General features: G+C 51.3%; 2 protein-coding genes across 8 annotated transcripts in view; both read right to left on the bottom strand.

Moving 5' to 3' along the window:
- The window catches only part of LOC146404276 (uncharacterized), a 29800-nt gene extending 26895 nt beyond the window's left edge, over positions 1–2905 (bottom strand). Inside the window, exons 1-2 of the mRNA XM_085020984.1 lie at positions 2516–2905; positions 1220–1359 (exon numbers count right to left, since the gene is read on the bottom strand). Of these exons, the coding sequence (XP_084877110.1) occupies positions 1220–1359; positions 2516–2905 (530 nt within the window). The remainder of the gene's footprint in view (positions 1–1219; positions 1360–2515) is intronic.
- Positions 2906–5162: 2257 nt separating this feature from the next.
- The window catches only part of LOC146404275 (uncharacterized), a 47677-nt gene continuing 38767 nt past the window's right edge, over positions 5163–14072 (bottom strand). The window contains exons 3-9 of one of the 7 annotated variants that reach the window (XR_014844877.1): positions 13277–13472; positions 11630–13190; positions 11139–11217; positions 10521–10630; positions 8093–8323; positions 7632–7904; positions 5163–6188 (exon numbers count right to left, since the gene is read on the bottom strand). Coding sequence is in view for 5 of the 7 variants with exons in the window: in XM_085024151.1 (XP_084880277.1) it covers positions 10656–10679; positions 11139–11217; positions 13313–13472 (263 nt within the window). In the remaining 2 variants the exon portion in view is untranslated. Of the gene's footprint in view, positions 8324–9278; positions 13191–13276; positions 13473–14072 lie in introns of those variants that run through there. The other 6 variants (XR_014844879.1, XM_085024151.1, XM_085024154.1 and 3 more) reach the window with 6 other exon arrangements.

The raw sequence follows: 14072 nt of genomic DNA, 5'->3' as shown, positions 1-14072 counted from the left end.
CAGAGCTGGAATTCCAATGTTGGCAGAAACCAAGATTTCATTTACCTTCATATTTTTCTGGAGGGCCTCCCACTGGGACGTCGATGCAATGAGCGATGAAAAATAGATTTTGCTACATCACCCAAAAGGCGTTCTTCCATCAGCCGACGGCCTTGGAGCTATGAAGACAGCACCCCGTTCAAACGGGGCTTGTCATACTTTCCTAGAGCTGCCGTAACAAGTCACACACACTGTGGCTTAAACAAGCAGGTTATTGCCTCAGCGTTCTGGATCAAGGTGTCAGCAGGCTTGCTTGGTTCCTTCTGTGGGCTGTGAGAGAGAACCTGTTCCATGCTTCTGTGCTGTCTTCGGGGGGCCGGTGGTTGGCCATCTCTGGCCATCCTTGTCTTGTAGGTGCATCCCCCCGTCTCTGCCTGCATCTTCAGGTGACATGCTCCCCATGCATGTCCTGTGTCCAAACTTCCCCTTTGTGTAAGGACGTGGTCCTGTTGGATCAGGGCCCACCCTAATGCCCCCTTCTTGATTTCATAATCTCCAAAGACCCTATTTCCACATAAGATTCCATTCACAGGGACTGGGGGGTAGGACTTCACCTTGGAGCAGGGAGGGAGCACAATTCAATTCATAACACTGGGCAAGATCATTTTCTTTTTTCTGTCTTTTTTTTTTTTTTTTTTTTTTTTGCTTTTTTTCAGGGCCACACCCACGGCATATAGAGGTTCCCAGGCTAGGGGTGGAATTGGAGCTGCAGCCGCCGGCCTACACCACAGCCCCAGCAACGTGGGACCCATGAGTCTCACCTGTGACCTACACCACAGTTCAGGGCAATGCTGGATCCTTAACCCACTGAGAGAGGCCAGGGATCGAACCCGCATTCTCATGGATACTAGTTGGGTTTGTTACTGCTGAGCCACAACAGAAACTCCGATAATACCCTTTCTTGATGAAGCGATTACTGTCCAGGTTTCTTAGAACCATGGAATTTGGAGCCCTTGGTCAGTCCAGAGGTGTTCAAATCATGTTCAGAAACTCTGAACTTGCCAACAAGTATCTCAGGAGGCCTCAGGGGCTGGATAGGGCTCCGGGTTTCATACCTGCACCCGTTACTTTTGCCATGGAACAAACTACCCAAAACTTACTAGGGGACCTCAACTACTTTATCACACTCGCAGACTCTGTGGATGAGGAATCTGGACAAGAAACAGCAAAGGCAGCTCACCTCTGCCGCACGGTGTCTGGGACCTCCTTCGGGAAGACTCGATGGCTGGGAGCTAGAAGCATCTGGAAATGTCTCTGCTCCCACGTCCGGCATTTGATCTGGCTGCTGGCTGGAACCTCAGTCCGGCCTCTCCGTACCGCCTGGGCGTCCTCAGAGAGATCGTAGGTGGTGGCTTAGGGCTCCGCAGTGACCATTCCAACGGCAGAAAGCACAGTGCCTTTCATGACCTCCCTTCCGTCATGTTCTATGGGTTGAAATAGTTGCAAATCTTGCCCCGTCGAGGGGCAGAGACACGTCCCTTTCCATGCCAGGAGCGTCGCAGTCACATCATGAGAAGTATATGCGGAAAGGGAGACGTTGTGGAGGCATCTGTAGCAAGTGATAATCTGGAGTTCCCACAGTGCCTCAGCGGAAACGAATCTGACTGACCTCCAGGAGGACGCGGGTTTGATCCCACTCAGTGGGTGGAGGATCTGTCACTGCTGTGAGCTGTGGCGTAGGTCGGCAGCTGCAGCTCTGATTCGCCCCCTGGCCTGGGAACGTCCATACGCCACAGGTGCGGCCCCGAAAAGACAAATAACAATAATAATAAAAAGATAACCCGTCTCACCATCCACGCCACCCTTTTCAACCATCGGGCAGCACCTCCCAGGTGCTTTTCATAACCGCGGATTACGAAACCGGTGATTTTCATTTAAAAAAAAAGAAGGAATTGAGAAAGCCAGCATTTTTTCCCCTTTTTTTGTTTCTAATTTCCTTGGCAAGCTGGGAGATCCTGGCAAAATACCTATTATGAAATAACTGGAAGAAAGCCATCATTTCATTGTATTGAATCACATCTTAAAAAGTTGTCGAAGTGTTGACAACGTATAAGCAAGGTCTTTCAAAAAGGTTAATTGATTATCATGTGCTTCTCCCAAGGTCAGCCAGAATTTCCTAGGTTGCTCAGAGATACACGTGTACACACGCCCGCGCACACGCACATGCCCCTGGCCTGTGACTTCCAGAAAATTAGTAAGAGGAGAAGTCTCATCCGCATCCCTGGGGAGAGCACAGAGACGTGCAGTGGTCCCTTAGCCAAGTTCCTCAGCTTCCGTTCTTCTCCAGGCCTGGGAGTCGGCCTCCTGCCCTGGCTCCCTGCTGGCCAAACCCTCCCAGCCACACAGCTCAGGGGCAAGGACAGGTCTCTGAGGCCTCCGACCCCTCCCTGCAGCAGCCTCTCTGTGAGGTCCTACCCTTCTAGCTCAGAAGGAACAACCGGGGGCTGGAAACGTTTTCTAGGAAGCAATTACTCACGAGCACAGGGACCCGCAACGCCCCAGAGATGTTCTCCAGCACGCAGTTTAAACCAATGCCTCGCAGCCAGCGGGCAGCCTGCCCCGGTCCAGCGGAGGTCTGTGCAGCGCCGCCCAAGGGGCTGCGCTCGCCCTCCAGGCTGGAGCCTCCCAGCCGCTTCCCGGGGGCTCTGCTCGCTCTGCTCACGCTTATAAAACCCAGCCACGTGCCTCGTCCTTCAGAGGGAACAGCTGTTGGCGAGCGCCTCCCATCACCAGGTGGTACCACAAGGGTCAGCCGGAGTCTGAATGTCCGGAGGTTCTGATGAAACCGGCTCTTCCCCCGCCCCAGCCCTCCCCCCAGTTCCCACATCTCTGGTGTGTTCTCGGACTCGGGCCACTGGCTCTCCATCTCGGTTTCCATAGACTGTCTTCCTCGCCTCCCCTCCCAAGTCCACCTGTTCGATCCCTGTTCCCCACCTGAGAGTCCTGCTTTCCCCCAACGCACACCCCCGGTGCTTTGGTACAGAGATGGTCATGACGGCTTTGGGGAGATGCGGGCTCGGGGAGAGCCACGCAGGTCACTGCAGAGCCCCAAACTTGTACAAGCCTGGGGGGGCGGGGCGCTGTTTGGCCACGCCCCCACCTCCCTTCCCTCCCCTCCCCCCAGCCCCCTGTCTTGGCTCCGCGCCACCAGGCCCCCATCTCACATCCCTCACTTCCAGAGCCCCGGGCAGGCTCACCTTCTCCCACATCTACCCCCTCACCCTCACCCCTGTCACCCCGGCGGCTTATCCAAGTTCTTCTCAACACACCTCGTCCTGCAAGAGGAAGTCACGTGTCTGCTGTTGTTTTATTATATTAGCCTCTTTCTTACAAGTCGTTGCTCGGACCGCACCTTTCTCCCTTTTCCTCCCTTCTCAAAAATGCCCTACCTTTTCCTTCCCTCTGAAAACGCCACATCTCCAAGTTTAATTCTCGATCCTTCGTCCTTACCCTGGCCACTAGTGACCGCATCTGTTTCGGGGCTACCTCCACACCCTTTCTCCAGCCACTCCAGCGTCTCACGTCCCACTGGCTGCAGGGCATTTCCACGTGTTCTGCCGTCTCGGGACACATCTTAATGTGGCTGAGAGCAAATCCCACCTGAGCCTAACTTTCATAAGGGCGCCGGCCTCCCAAACGGTCTCGCCACCAACCTCTCTTCCCCCAGCGCTCACTTCTCTCTTCCATTGCTGGGCTAGTTTCCCAAGGCGGAGATCTGCTCTTACTGCTCCTCTGTTCTAACCCTCGCTGTCTTCTTCGCCTTCTTTTTTTCCTCTCTCTTTTTTTTTTTTTTTTGCTTTTAAGGGCCACACCCGCAGCATATGGAAGTTCTGAGTCTAGGGTCAAATCAGAACTGTAGCCACCAGCCTACACCACAGTCACTGCAACATGGGATTCAGGCTGCCTCTGCGACCCACGCCACAGCTCAGGGCAACACCAGATCCTTCACCCACTGAGCAAGGCCAGGGATCGAATCTGCGTCCTCACGGATCTTAGTTGGGTTCTTAACCTGCTAAGCCACAATGGGAGCTCCCTCACTGTCGTCTTAATGCAGTCTTGGCCTTCCTGCCAAGATTTAAGAAGATCTAGACCTGACCCAGATTGTCCACACAGGCTCCAAAATCCAAAGTGAATTCAAATCCTCTCCTCCGTTTACCTGATGTATATGCCTTCGGGAAACGTACACTGTCTGGCCTCTGTTTATAAAAGAGAGCCACATTTGGGCCCTTCCGAAGAAGTACTAGAGTGTTATACATCCTGATACTAACAGCAATTCTGTCCTTACGAAGTTGTCAACTTTTCATCATTTCTCAGCCGTCCTGATTCTAATTAAGGGAAAGACAACCTGTACTCACGAAATTCCACCTGCACCCTCAGCCGCAAGTCAGCTATTTTTCAAGGTCTCTGTGATAGTCTCGGGTTTGCGAGCCTGCACGTACGATGAAACGACAATGTAGTGACATACACGGTCACCCAAGGGGCTGGCTAGCTGTCTCACGGAGCAGCGAGCTGGGGGGTGAGGAGAAGTGGGTGGAGGTGAGGAAGGAAGGCTCGAGTGCCCTTTTTTTGGAAGCTCAGAGGCTGATGGGTAACTGGACACATGGGGGAAGGGCTAGAGTCTAAACGCTGGCTGCCTCATAGCATCTGAATCCAAGCCAGAGTTTACATCTCATCTCTGCCACTGTCTGGATGTGTATCGGAGCAAGTCACTTAGCTCCTTGAGTCATGGTCTCCTCCTCATCAAATGGGTGGGTGGTGGAGGGAGGGGTGCCCTTCTTAAGGGCTGCTGGGATGACTAGTTGTGCCATGTGTAAAGCACTTAGCTCAGGGCTTGCTCTCAAGAAATGTGCTAGTGTCATGATGACTTTGGACTGAGCTCTAAATATTGTATAAAGCAGCCTAAAGTACTGCACATTTGCCTAAGTCATGCCTATCAAACACCAAGGAGGGGCTAGGCCTTGTCTTACAGGCATTGCCCTTTACCTTTAAGCAGCTGGAGCATCCCCGGGGAGTCACAGCTAAGCAGGTACCATTGGACAGCATGACGAGGGGTGTAGCAGGTGTAAAAATGCAGGAAGTCCTCCCTTGATATCTCCGGGGACCAAAACATCTAGAAGCCCACGAATAAGAAAAGAGTTTATTTGGGGTCTTCTAAACTGCATTTTGGAAGACACAGCTTCAGGTAAAGCCAAAAGAGTGTCCAGGGAAGAGAAAGAGTCAGGGGCTTATAAAGGCAAAAGCCACGAGGCTATACTCTGACCTAAGAAAAGAAATATTTGTCCTTAGGGGACAGGCTCTCACCAGGTGTTTTAGAGTAAGGGTCTGTGACCATCTTGAGTTTGTGGCAGTTTTTCTGGATGCCTGTGCGAGGACGATGATGTGATCAAAAGGTCAAACTCTGTCTGGGCCACGTGTGTGCCAGTCGTGCTTCCTCAGTGGCCTCCCAGCCCCACTTAGAGAGTTCTGTTAGCAATAGCAGTGCCATGTTGATTTTCTTCTCACAGCTCCAGGACCCCTTTGGAGATACCAGAATCCGTAGACCCTCAAGTCCCAAATAGAAAATAGCATAGAACAGTCAGCCCTCTGCATCCGCAGGACCAGGTGCCCTACTCTGGAAACAGGTGCTTTCTCTTCCAACCAGCATTTTCTGTGCACATGCCAGGTGCCGACACTGTTCTGAGCGCTGAAGGATCCAAAATGAATATGATCCTTGGTTGAAATAGTTTATAGTCTAGAAGGAAATGACAGCCACCAATCACACTACCCGTGAGCGCAGGAAGGGCGCGGTCACAGGCACCTGATGAGAGGAGGGGCTTCAGGAGATGAACCTGAGCTGAGTCCTGATGCAGGTGATGCCCTGGCAGAATTGAGAGCCCCGTGGGGAAGGGCCATGTAAGCAGCACGGAGGCCTGCGGGGCCCGTGATGTGACTGGAGGATGAAGGCAGGGACGGATCAAGAGCCGTCCAAAAGGACAGGAGGTCAGGACAGAGCATCAGCTTGCAGGTGCCCTGGAGGTTCTGTCCCCAACTCCAAAGGGCTCTTTGGTTTTATCCTTCAGGTGGTGAGACACAGGAAGGGGTTTAAGCCTATCCTCAGTTACATTCCAAGCCTGGATCATCTCACAGAGGCGGTCTGAGATCTTCAAATCCTTGTAAAAAGGGAAAAAAACCACCATCTGGTCTTGAAGAAAACCAAAGGCTGCAAAGAGACGCCAAGCGTGGGCAGACTAACAATGCCCAGAGCGAACTTGGCCGGGGGCAATGAGACTCATAAACACTAATGTGTTGCTTTAACTTGTCCTTGGCATCAGGAGACCTCAGGGAAACCGCCCAGCCGGCTCATTCTCCTTTGTCCCTGCCTCTTCCTCTTCTTTCTCACCCTGGCCTCTTCCTTTGCTCTGCTACCATTTTTTTAATAGACCAGCCGATGGTGGGAAATGTGCTCTGTTTAGAGCCTGGAAAGTCAGGAAGGAAACCACTGGATTAAACTGAACTCTGAGTGTCATGCTCACGGCAACCCGCCCCGCTCCGCCCCGGCCGCTCCGAGTTTAGGGGGCTCATGCGGAGCCCGTGTCGGTTTCAGGGCACAGCAGGACGTCCACGTCGCGCCTGCCCACCCTCCCCGAAGCCGGCTCGGGCCCAGCCCCGGCCGCGGCCTGAGTCACATGCGCTGGATGGTCCAGACCCGGGAGGCGGAGGAGGATGTGGTGCCACGCAGCCAAGTGTCCCCGTCTGACCTCTTGCTCTTTTTCTGTCCCCAGGGATAGGTGGAGCTTTCCTGCCCACAGAACTGAACTTCCGTTTCCCTTCCTTCCCAAGGCTGCCCTCCTGCCCAGCCCCGGGGAGAACGCGACGGAGTGTCTCGGGCCTCAGTCTACAGCATCCCTTTTTTCTCAAAACCTAGGGCTTTGACGGGCCACCGGGACACTGCAGGTTGAAAGGCTAGCGGCGTCCCCTCCTCTGCTGGTACCTTGTGTATTTGTGTATTGGCGCATCCCGCCTCCCTCCGGGTGAGGCTCAGGCCCTGGCAGGACCCTGTGAGCCTGCCCCGCTGGGAGCATCTCTGCAACCCAAGCTCACCCTGGCCAGACCTGGGAGCCCCTGGCTGGCTCTTCCAACCGCTTGCAGACCCAGAGGAAACCCCGCCCCTCCGGGCGTGACTCCGCCCCCACAGCGACACCGTCCAGAGGGACCAGGGGACACAACCTGGAGGTGAGGGGAGGTCATGGCTGCGGAGCTCCCTGGAAGCACAGAGGGAAAGGAGACCCAAGCGCCTGCTCTGGGTCGTCCCCGGGCTCCGCTGTTCCGCAGGTCCTGCCAGGCTGTCCCTGTCACCAAGAACCCCGCGGTGTTTTTCCCGAAGCCGTGACTCTCTGAACAAGTGACATGCTTTCCTTTCCCTTCCTTTTCATAGCACCTTCCAGAAGCACTAGCAGGTAAGCGCTGCCCACGACAGTTTGACCAACAGTGTCCCGCTGGCCTCAGAGTAACACTGACCCATTCATTTGGTTGGTTATTCCCCGCTGGCCTGGGCAGGTTTATAATGACCTCTCTGTCTAAAGCCCCCAAAGAAAACCATTCCTCAATCCTACCTTGGAGGAGAGCACCTTCAGATCTGCAGATCCCCGCGAAACGTTTCATCAGAAGGCGAGCCATCGCCGCACGACCACCGAGAGGAAAGAAGTTCCCACTGGGACTCGGCAGGTTAGGAATGCAGGGTAGTCTCTGCGAGGACACAGGTTCGATCCCTGGCCTCGCCCAGTGGGTTAAGGATGGGGCATAGGTCACAGACGCATTGCTGTGGCTGTGGTGTAGGCCGGCAGCTGTGGCTCCGATTGGACCCCTAGCCTGGGAACCTCCACATGCTGAAGAAAGAAAGAAAAGAAAGAAAGGAAGGAAGGAAGGAAGGGGAGGAAAGGAAGGAAGGAAAGAAAGAAAAAAATTCTAGTAGCCACCCGTGGCTAGTGGCTACTGTACTTTTTACTCCACTTTATGTTGGGAGGTTTGATTGACGTATAAAATGCTGTTTATAATTGAGGTAACAACTTGGTACCTTTGGAGATAAGTATACAGCTGTGAAGTCATCACCAATCTGTGCTACAAACGTATCCTTCACCTCCAAGCTTCCTCCTGTCCTCTGCATTTCTTTTTGTGTGTGATGAAAATGCTTAAGGTGAGAGTTAGTGAGTATTGAACAACCCAGCTCCAGAAGGAATCTGCTAGGAGGTCGTATATGTTTTTTCCTAGTAGGTTTCATTTTCACTCCGAAGCTGCAAAGGAGTCACTGCAAAATTTCAAAACAGGGTAATTACATGAGTAGACTTAGGAGAAACATTACTCATAAATTTGGAAGGAAAGTAATTTGGCCAGTTTTGAACATGCAGTCACGTTCCATGGTCTTCTTAGAGAAGGTGACCAAAAGAAGCCTGTAAAACAAACATTGTGCGGAAACTACCGAACAATTAGCTCACTTACAAACAAAGAAATAAAATAGCCATCCCAGCAGGGAAGTAAGTAGATGGAGGCATTAATGAACAGTTCCTTGGGGCTTGCATACAAATGGCCAATTAAATGAGTAAAACCGTGTTCCACCCCCCTAGTATTCAGACAAGTTTCCATGGAAATGAGATTCCCCCTTTCCAACAACTAAATTGGTGAAATTTTATATTATATTTATATTATTATTATATTTATATTATTGAGGATGTAAATAAACAGTAGGTCTCGCAATCATCTTCAGGATTATAAATTGGTACATTCTTTTTAGAGGCCCATTTGGCAGTATTTGAGCAAAAGACTTGAAAATGTGACAAGAAGATGTTTAAGCCCTGTCAGCCAGCTAGTCCATTTCCGGGAATTTGCCATAAGGAAGTAATTGGGGGTTCTTGCAAAGATGTATGTATAAGACTGTCTATGTCTGTATTATACACAGCAGTGAAAAAAATGACAACATCCTACCTGTGATTCCCAACAGATTTATTAACTAAATCATGCATGATCCAGCCATACATCTGAACACTACATAGCCATGAAATGCCACCTTGGGTGTGAATACTTACCTGAAGGGGGAAATGGGTGTGATATATTTTTAGTGTCGAAAAATAAAACAGGAGATTTCACAACGTAAGATTTAAGTTGAATATAAAAAAAAAAAATTGTATAAATGGAGAAAATACTCGAGTGATATTTACCAAAATGTGGATGTCCTTTATCACACATTAGTGTGATTATGGGTGATCTTTGTTTTTTTCTTTATGTGTCTCTGTATTTTACAATTTTCTATGGTGAAAATCTATGGCATTTAAAATAGAAGAGCATTTTTCTAGAGTTCCCGTCGTGGCGCAGTGGTTAACGAATCCGACTAGGAACCATGAGGTTGCGGGTTCGGTCCTTGTGCTTGCTCAGTGGGTTAACGATCCAGCGTTGCCGTGAGCTGTGGTGTAGGTTGCAGACACGGCTTGGATCCCACGTTGCTGTGGCTCTGGCGTAGGCTGGTGGCTACAGCTCCGATTCGACCCCTAGCCTGGGAACCTCCATGTGCCGCGGGAGCAGCCCAAGAAATGGCAAAAAAGACAAAAAAAATAAAAAATAAATAAATAAAATAGAAGAGCATTTTCTTTTAAGTTGAAGTCATTAATTATGCAGGCAGAGTTCAGTCGTTACGGAAGTAACTGAAAAGTATGTAATTGCCCCACTTCTGCGATGCTGGACAAAATAATGAAAGTGGTGACAGGCATGTGTTAGTGTAGACTTGTGGCGAGTGGAGGTTTTAAAGCGGCTAAGTGACTTTGGAGTCCTTTCCAGAAACTCTTCCCTGCTGTTGGTAGCAGCAGAAGTGCTTAAATTAATCAAGATAAAATGTTTTCAACCAGAGATAATTAGGAACATGAAGTTGATCTTGCAGCCAAATATGCAGATGGTTTATAAAGAGAAGAGAGTTTCTCCTTGTTAGGTCCTTCTAATATTTTAACCCAGATGTATCTGGAAAGGAAGAGAAGACAGTGGCAAGGAAATTTTAACCAGAGACTTCGGCTAGTCAGAAATTACCCTGTCTTTAATTTTTAAGCATAAAATGGAAAATCACAAAAAAGTGCCTCTAAATTGAGAGTTGCTTATAACCGACTTTCAGGATATTCCTCAAGGCTTTACCAGTGCAAACTAGTCTACAGACTTTCTACATCAATATTTGTCATTGTATCCAATGAAAATAATGTCTAATGGTGAATTTGAAATTCCAGAAGGATTTTCATTATCAACTAAAACAGATTAAATTATGTTCTATATATTCTACTTACTACTCAGAAGAAAGGGAGGAAAGGAGGGAAGGGAGGAAAGAAGGGAGGGAGGAAGAAAGGAAGGGAAGGAGTGAGGGAAGGAGGGAGGGAGGGTAACTGCATAGATTAGGAAGATTGGATCTCATCCAAAGACTCGCATGCTCTTGGTTTGGTTAGACACTTAGAGGGAAAAGAAGGAAAAATTACCTTCTGTTTCTTTTCTGGCTGCCCCACAGCATTCGGAGTTCCCGGGCTTAACCGACACGGCTGGGCAGGCATCAAATCTGCATCCCAGAGCTCCAGAGAGGCCACCAATCCTGTTGCACCACAGTAGGAACTCCACTAGCCTTCAATTTCTAAAGTCACCTGGGTGAGTGATGGGGTTTAGGCTTGGAAGTGGAACTAGAGGTTAGTAGATGGACAGTGGCAACTGTGGGTCTCAGCACCTTATTCAGGTGAGTTACTATTAAGTGACCAAGCCTGGGCAGGGCAGGACTGGGTTCTAGGTGCATCTCAGTATATTAGAGAAAACAAGGACAGTGTAATTTTTAAGTACCTTTTAAATAATTTCAGTGATCTTAACCATAGATGCTGTGGCAAAGATAGTGTAAAACAAATGAGCAATTTTACCCACGGGGGGGGGGGGGCAGGAGGGTTCTTCCAGAAACTGCTAGATCCCTAGCTCATGTGAATGCCTGGAACCCCGTTCCCTGTCCCCCCAGTTGATATGGACTCACACACACTTGTGCACGTGCACACACACATGTGCACACATGCACACACATGTCAAGAGCCAAAAGCTCTGGCTGTAGGACTGGCATTCACCTTGCTGTGTCCAGGTTTGGGATCTGGGGTCTCTGACTCCCTGCTTGGAACTGCGTGAGCCCTGATCCTCGGCGCCTGCCTGATGGAGACAAGGCTGATCTGAGACTCCTGTCCTGTATGTTGCAGGGTTTTCACCCCAGCTAGGTTTGCTCCTTGCAACGTGACTTCTGTTTGCAGAACTTTCCTGCCCAGCAGACTCTTAATTCCATGTTCTACTGGCACTGCACCCAGGTGTCGAGTGTGTCTTGGTGAGGCATCTCGCTCCAGGTGGGGCACCCACAGTGAGTGCCACCAGTACCCTCAACAGAGGCAGGCTGTGCCTTTCATTCATGCTTCACCGGGTGGTGAGGAGGCTGGCAGGTACTAGGTGACAGTACTTAATACCAATTACCTATTCCAATGGTTTCCTCCTTCCCCCTTTTCCTAACTTACCCGTGGCTATAAATATACCATATATAGATACCTTGGAGGATTCAGTGAGTAATACTTACATAAGCTCCACGAAAGCCAGAACTAGTATCTCCCAAGGCCCGATGCTTGGCACATGGGCAGTGTTCAAAAAATACTTGTTGGGTGAGTGAATGTGAGTAATGCAGTGATCCCTCCCGCTTTATGCTGTTCCCTCCACGCTGACGGATCACGTAGCACAGTTTCCCAATCCGGCCCCCATCCCTCTCTGCCTTGGCCTGCGGAAAGGACGAGCGTTTCCTCTTGGAGAGTTTCGTACCCAGCATCAGGGCGCTTCCCCTCAAGTCAGTCCCCGTAAGCAGGCCTGCTGCTGACGGGCCGCCCTGCTGGCTCCGTGTCCCGTAGGGGAACACAGGCTGCGGTTCCGTTCGGCCTCTTGGCCCGATGGCCGCACGGCATCTCCGGCGGAGCGAGGGCGCGGTGCCGGGTGTGTCCTGCGCATGCTCGCTCCAGCCCCAAGTTCCTTTCTGAAGGTGAACATCCCCGACCTCAGGGCCAGTGTATCCGCGAGGCCCATGAAGCCTCTTAAAGACCCACAAAAAGGTTTTAATTTTCTTTTGAAATCAGAAGAAAAGGGAGATAATAACACCTGTATACGAATGATTCCAATCTGGATTATGTTCATCTTTATACCAACACAGTCGTTAGATACTTTCTTTTTTTCTTTTTTGGCTGCCTCCCCCCGCCCCCCGCCCCCAGGCATACACAGTTCCGGAGCCAGGGATCAGATCTGAGCCACTGTCTCAACCCAAAGGGCAGTTTTGGCAACACTGCTGGATCCTTAACCCATGGTGCCCAGCTAGGGCTCAAACCTGCATCCCAGAGCTCCCAAGATGCCACCCATCCCGTTGCACCACCGTGGGAACCTTTTCTGCCATAAAATAAAATTCTTATTTTATTTTTTTAAATGGAGGAAGGGGCCTGTGAAAGTCACAGCGGGGCCCTGAGCGTCCTGAGCAGAACCGCAGAGCTCGGCGAGCCCTCGCTGCCGGGGCCGGCTGCTCCCTCAGACACCTTTGCTCTGCGGGCAGGAAGCCGCCTTCCAGGGAGGCACAGGGCCTCCCGGCCTCCCAGCCTCCTCACTAAGGCAAACGCTGGTGCAGGACACGCTGGCCCTCCCTCCTGGACCCAAACAGGAAGAGCACACGACCCCACTCTTCTCCAGGTGGACAAACCCTCATGTGACCTCGGCCCCTGACTCTCAGCTCATCCATGACTTCATCCCCTTTCCCCTCAAAAGTCAAGCTGCAGCCCGACCTTCCCTCAGACTGGCAGAAAGATCAGGCATGACGTCACCGCCCCCACCCTCATCTCCCACCCCCAGGGCCGGTGACACATTTTCACCCCAGGGCTTCTCCAGTGTGGCTCTGCCCCAGGGTGTGGGTGTCTGGCTGGCCGCTGCTGCTCTTCCTCTCAGCCCGGAGCCAGAGGGAGGCCCGGGAACTGTGACTCAGCAGGTGGCGGCAGCACTTGTTCAGGGCTCTGCGTTGAATAAGGAGTTTGCAGGCAAGTCGGGAGGACAAGTGAGCCAACTCACAAAGAGAAGCTGAAAAGCAAAAGGGGAAATCCAGGGCTGACAAATTCCTAGAAAAAAAAAAAAAAAATGCAGGAGGCTGGGAGGCGTAGGTTGCTTAAATTAACAGGGCTAATAGGCAGGGCTGGCCCCAGACCTGCAGCAGCTCAGCGCCCAGCAGGCACTCAGTGACCTGGCCATCTGTCCGTCTGTGATTCCAGCACATCCTCTTGCAGGCTCTGGGTCCACCTTGCAGGAGGGAGCAGCACGCCCCAGGCAGGTGGGACAGCCTCGGGGCAGTGACACAGGATCCAGTGAGCGAGAGTGTGTGAATCCGCAGCCCCAGTTTAATCCTTGAGAAAGGAAAGGACCGGGAAGAAGTTATCCTTGAAGTAAAAAGACTAACCCGAGTCAGCGGCGGGGAGGCTGCGCGTGGGCGGAGGCTGGGGCTGTGGGAACTCCTACTTTCCGCTCAGCTTTGCTGCAAAACCTAAAGCTGCTCTAAGAAAGCCTGAGACGTTTTTTTAAAAGTCTGTTCTGTGGTCCTAGAGTCCTGCCGAGCATCATGCTGAGGTCTGTTCTAGCTCTAGAGGGAGACCAGATTAGCAAGCTAAGCATCGCAATTGCAGGAGCCACAGGCAATGGAACTCCTGAGCTGAGTTCAATGGCTTTGCATATTCTACAGCTAGGAAGAAAGTTACAGCAAATGCTTCTGGGCCAGATAGGCTCTGGTGTAAGAATAACTAAGAGATCTTTTTTTTTTTTTTTTTCTTTTCTTTCTAGGGCCGCACCCTTGGCATATGGAGGCTCTCAGGCTAGGGGTCGAATTGGAGCTACCGCCTCTGGCTTACACCACAGCCACAGCAGCTTGGGATCTGAGCCATGTCTGTGACCTACGCCACAGCTCGCGGCAGCGCCAGATCCTTAACCCACTGAGCAAGGCAGGGATCAAA

This window comes from Sus scrofa, chromosome 4 (assembly GCF_054392235.1).
Source record: "Sus scrofa isolate SSC_HxYL_T2T_F1_AM1 chromosome 4, Sscrofa_HxYL_maternal_Yorkshire_Landrace_v2.0, whole genome shotgun sequence".
In the NCBI taxonomy this organism is placed as follows: domain Eukaryota; kingdom Metazoa; phylum Chordata; class Mammalia; order Artiodactyla; family Suidae; genus Sus; species Sus scrofa.
Note: the sequence above shows the minus strand (reverse complement) of the source record. Positions and strands in the feature narration are given on the sequence as shown.